Raw genomic sequence first — 3,717 nt, 5'->3', positions numbered from 1 at the left:
CACATATTATTACAACAAGGATGTGAAGGTCCTTGAATGCGTCAAGAAGAGAGCAACAAACCTGGTGAAAGGGTTGGAAGGATTGTCCTCTGAGGAGCTGCTGAGGACTTTGGGCTTCTCTAGTTTGGAGAAAAGGAGGCTGAGGGGCGGCCTCATTGCTCTCTACAGCTTCCTGAGGAGGGGATATGGACAGGGAGGTGCTGAGATCTTCTCCCTGGTGTCCAGCGATAGGACATGTGGGAATGGTTCAAAGCTTGGCCAGGGGAGGTTTAGACTGGATATTAGGAAACGTCTCTTTATCAAGGCGGGTCAAACACTGGAACAGGCTTCCTCGAGAGGTGGCCAATGCCCCAAGACTGTCAGTGTTTCAGAGGCCTTTGGACAATGCCCTTGATAACATGATTTATTTTTTGGTCAGCCCTGAATGTGTCAGGTATTTGAACTAGATGATCGTTGTAGGTCCCTTCCAACTGAACTCTTCTAGTCTAGCCCAGTCTATTTTATGTATATACCTGTTCAGGGTGGATTCTTCCAGCAGCTGGGCTCAAACACTCAGTCTGCTCAGCAGCCTCCCCAGGACACCGGCCTTGCCAGTTGCAGACACCAGGACACATGAGCCCCCAGGGCCGCAGCCCCATTCCAGATACTGGTACAGACAACCCCAGTCACACACATGCGCACACACACTTATGTCCAGTCACTCTGGTCTCTCAGTTGCTGGCACCAATGACATACAGGCTGTCTGACCCCCTGGTCCTGCTCCAGTTGCTACACTCACATCCCCACGCTCACACATTCACACAGAGAAGAGATTTGCTCACACAGCAAAGATTTAGAAATTAAGTTTAATGAGAAGACAGGACAGACTGCACTGGTTGGGGTCCTTCCCCAAACTTCCCATGGTAAGTCCTGTGTAATCCAAAGATGCTCTTCCCCTGCATCCCACCATGTGTCCTGCACCCCTAGGCAACAATCCCGTTAGTCTAAATGGTGATCCAGAGAGCTGCTCTCAGTGGCTCCTCTTGATGGGCTTCACACCTGGACAATGAGGCTGAGGGCTCTCCCAGGGCAGCCTTGGGACAAGATGTTCATTCCCCAGAGCCTGTAATTTGGGTTCCCACTTGCCAATGAGCCTCTGTGCTCTTCTTGGTTTTGGAGATGGGCTCCTGATGAGCTGGTGGCTCCCCAGTGATGGGGCTGAGAGCAGCTGGGGCAGGGTATTAACTGACTTACTCCTCCTGCCATTGTTAGTGCCTTCTTTGTGTGTGCAGAGGAGCTTTTTATCACTTAAAACAATGCAACGAGATAGGACAAGAGGAAACGGCCTCAAGTTGCACCAGGGGAGGTTCAGATTGGTTATCAGGAAAAAATTCTTCCTGGAAAGGGTCACTGGGCATTGGAACAGGCTGCCCAGGGCAGTGGGGGAGTCACCATTCGTGAAGGTGTTTAAAAGCTGTTTAGACAAGTTTCTTAGGTGTAGTCAATGTCAAAGTGACCTAGTGATTCCTGTTGCTAGCTAAATGAGCTGGCAGCTGGCTCATGTTATTGATAAGGATGTTCTGAGTCTCTTGGAGGAAACCAGATGTACAGAAAAACAGGAACAGGAACAGATAAATCGTGGACTGAAGGACAAGAGGATGACCAAGTGGGGGAGATGACAGAAACGTCAGCAAAAACCAGAAGGACAGTGATTTTTTGTCTACAAGGACCCCTGAATTCAGATAAAGGACAAACGGAGGAAGAGGAGAGCCTTCATCCTGGTGACCACCAGATGGGGAGAGAAGACCCTAACACCAAGACAGAGCACGCGTATCTATTAGTATGAATATGTATTAGTAGGTGGGATAATTCCCCAAAATAGAGAATTGTAATCACAAAGTGGGGGTATATAATGACCACTAAAAACTTTGTTAGGTGTGCGTGTAGGTGGAACGCAGATTCCCCACGCACCCAGCACTGCTTTGCTTAAGTCTACTACAATAAACCTCTCTTGAGCATGGACTCTGTCTGTGTCGAGTGAGTTTATCTATCACATTAGGGACATGGTTTAGTGCTAGAATTGGGTTATGGTTGGATTTGATGATCCTGAGGGTCTCTTCCAACTGAAAGGGTTCTATGATTCTATCAATCTCCTGAGGTATCTCTGTCTGGAGGTTACATACATATGCATTGGTATTATCTAACATATGATAGCAGATCACGGGAATTGCTGTCCAGAAATGCCTCATGATTAGGGGAAAAGCTGTGCTCTTGTACGGGCAATGGCTTCATTCAGGGCCAGTATCACAGCCTTGTTTCTAAGACTGTAGATGAATGGATTTAAGAAGGGGTACAGAACGGTGTTCAGCAATGCTACAAATCTGCTGTTCTCCAAGGAAACACCTACTGAAGGACACACATAGAGAGCAATGCAGCTCCCATATGCAATTGCCAAGGTGGTGAGATGGGAAGAACATACAGAAAAAGCTTTTTTCCTCCCAGAGGCTGTTGGAAGATGTAGAATACAGAAAAGGATGCACAGGTAACATGCCAGAGTTAAACATAAGGAACCCAGAATGACAAATGATAAGAAAACAGAGTCTATTTTCCAAAGCAGGCTGGTGTCAGAGCAGGATAGTTTGAATAAGGGGGAGTTGTCACAGAAAAAGTGATGGATCTCATTTGAGCCACAGAAAGTCAGCTGGGAGAGGATGACCAGGCGGTAACTGAAGAGTGTGAAGCCTGTGACCCAAGTAGCAACAACCAGGTGGATGTAGAGCTGAGGCTTCATGATGGCAGCATAATGCAACGGTTGGCAGATGGCAACATAGCGGTCAAAGGACATGACAACAAGTAGAATAAGCTCTGTACAGCCCAGGGTAAAATAGGAGGCGGACTGGGCAAAGCAGCTGCTTAGTGAGATTGTTCTCCTCCCAGAACCCAGGATCACAACCAACTTGATGCTTGTGGAGGATGTAAACCAGATTTCCAGGAAGGCCAGATTGCCAATGAAAAAGTACATGGGGGTTTGAAGGCGGCGATCCGCATACACGAGGAAAATGATGGTGGCGTTGCCCATCACTGTTGTCAGGTATATGAGCAGAAAGACCAGAGAGAGTAAGAGCTGTAGTCTTTGATCGAGCCCTGAGAAACCCTCTAGGATGAACTCGGTAACTGCAGTTTCATTTTCTGAGCCCACGTTGAATTTCGGTTCGTCATGCCGAGACAGGAACATGGCAAAAAACAAGTGTGATAATTCCACAGTCTGGGCGAAAGGCTCCCCAAAACTCTCTGCTTCTTTCCTTTCTTGCAGTCTTCCTATAGTACACAGATAGAGGACTTCAAGCACTTCTCATACCCTGATTTTTCTGCATCAAATTTCATTTGGAGTTCTGAGAATTTGTTGTCTTCTTTCTACCTTTTTCAAACACTCATAAAGAATTCTTCCTTCATGACAGAGGATTTTAAAGTCTGTTAGCTATTTTATCCCATTCCTGGCAAATTCCAAATTCACGCAGGTCTTTTCCAAACATCTGTCACACCTATGTGCCTCAGTCATCTCTTTTATTGCACAAATGCCAAACTATTACATCAAGTCAAATCAAATCAAATCAAATCACATCAAATCAAATCAAATGTATGTTGAAAGCTTTTCTTTCTACTTTTCAGTACTTGCCTTTTTGGACTAGGAATCCCTGAGTATCTACTGATTTCAGAATAAGCAGTATCAAGCATCTC

The 3,717-nt window shown here is 46.3% G+C and overlaps 1 protein-coding gene across 1 annotated transcript; it reads right to left on the bottom strand.

The window, feature by feature from the left end:
* Window positions 1–2,230: 2,230 nt before the first annotated feature.
* On the bottom strand, window positions 2,231–3,214 carry LOC135999358 (olfactory receptor 6E1-like). The gene is made up of 2 exons (XM_065652915.1): window positions 2,641–3,214; window positions 2,231–2,382 (listed from the first exon to the last, which is right to left on the bottom strand). The coding sequence occupies exons 1-2, from the start codon at window positions 3,212–3,214 to the stop codon at window positions 2,231–2,233; spliced, it is 726 nt and encodes a 241-aa protein (XP_065508987.1).
* Window positions 3,215–3,717: the final 503 nt, after the last annotated feature.

Source organism: Caloenas nicobarica, chromosome 28 (assembly GCF_036013445.1).
Source record: "Caloenas nicobarica isolate bCalNic1 chromosome 28, bCalNic1.hap1, whole genome shotgun sequence".
Taxonomy (NCBI): domain Eukaryota; kingdom Metazoa; phylum Chordata; class Aves; order Columbiformes; family Columbidae; genus Caloenas; species Caloenas nicobarica.
The sequence above is the reverse complement of the archived record's forward strand: the minus strand, read 5'-3'. Positions and strand labels throughout refer to the sequence as shown.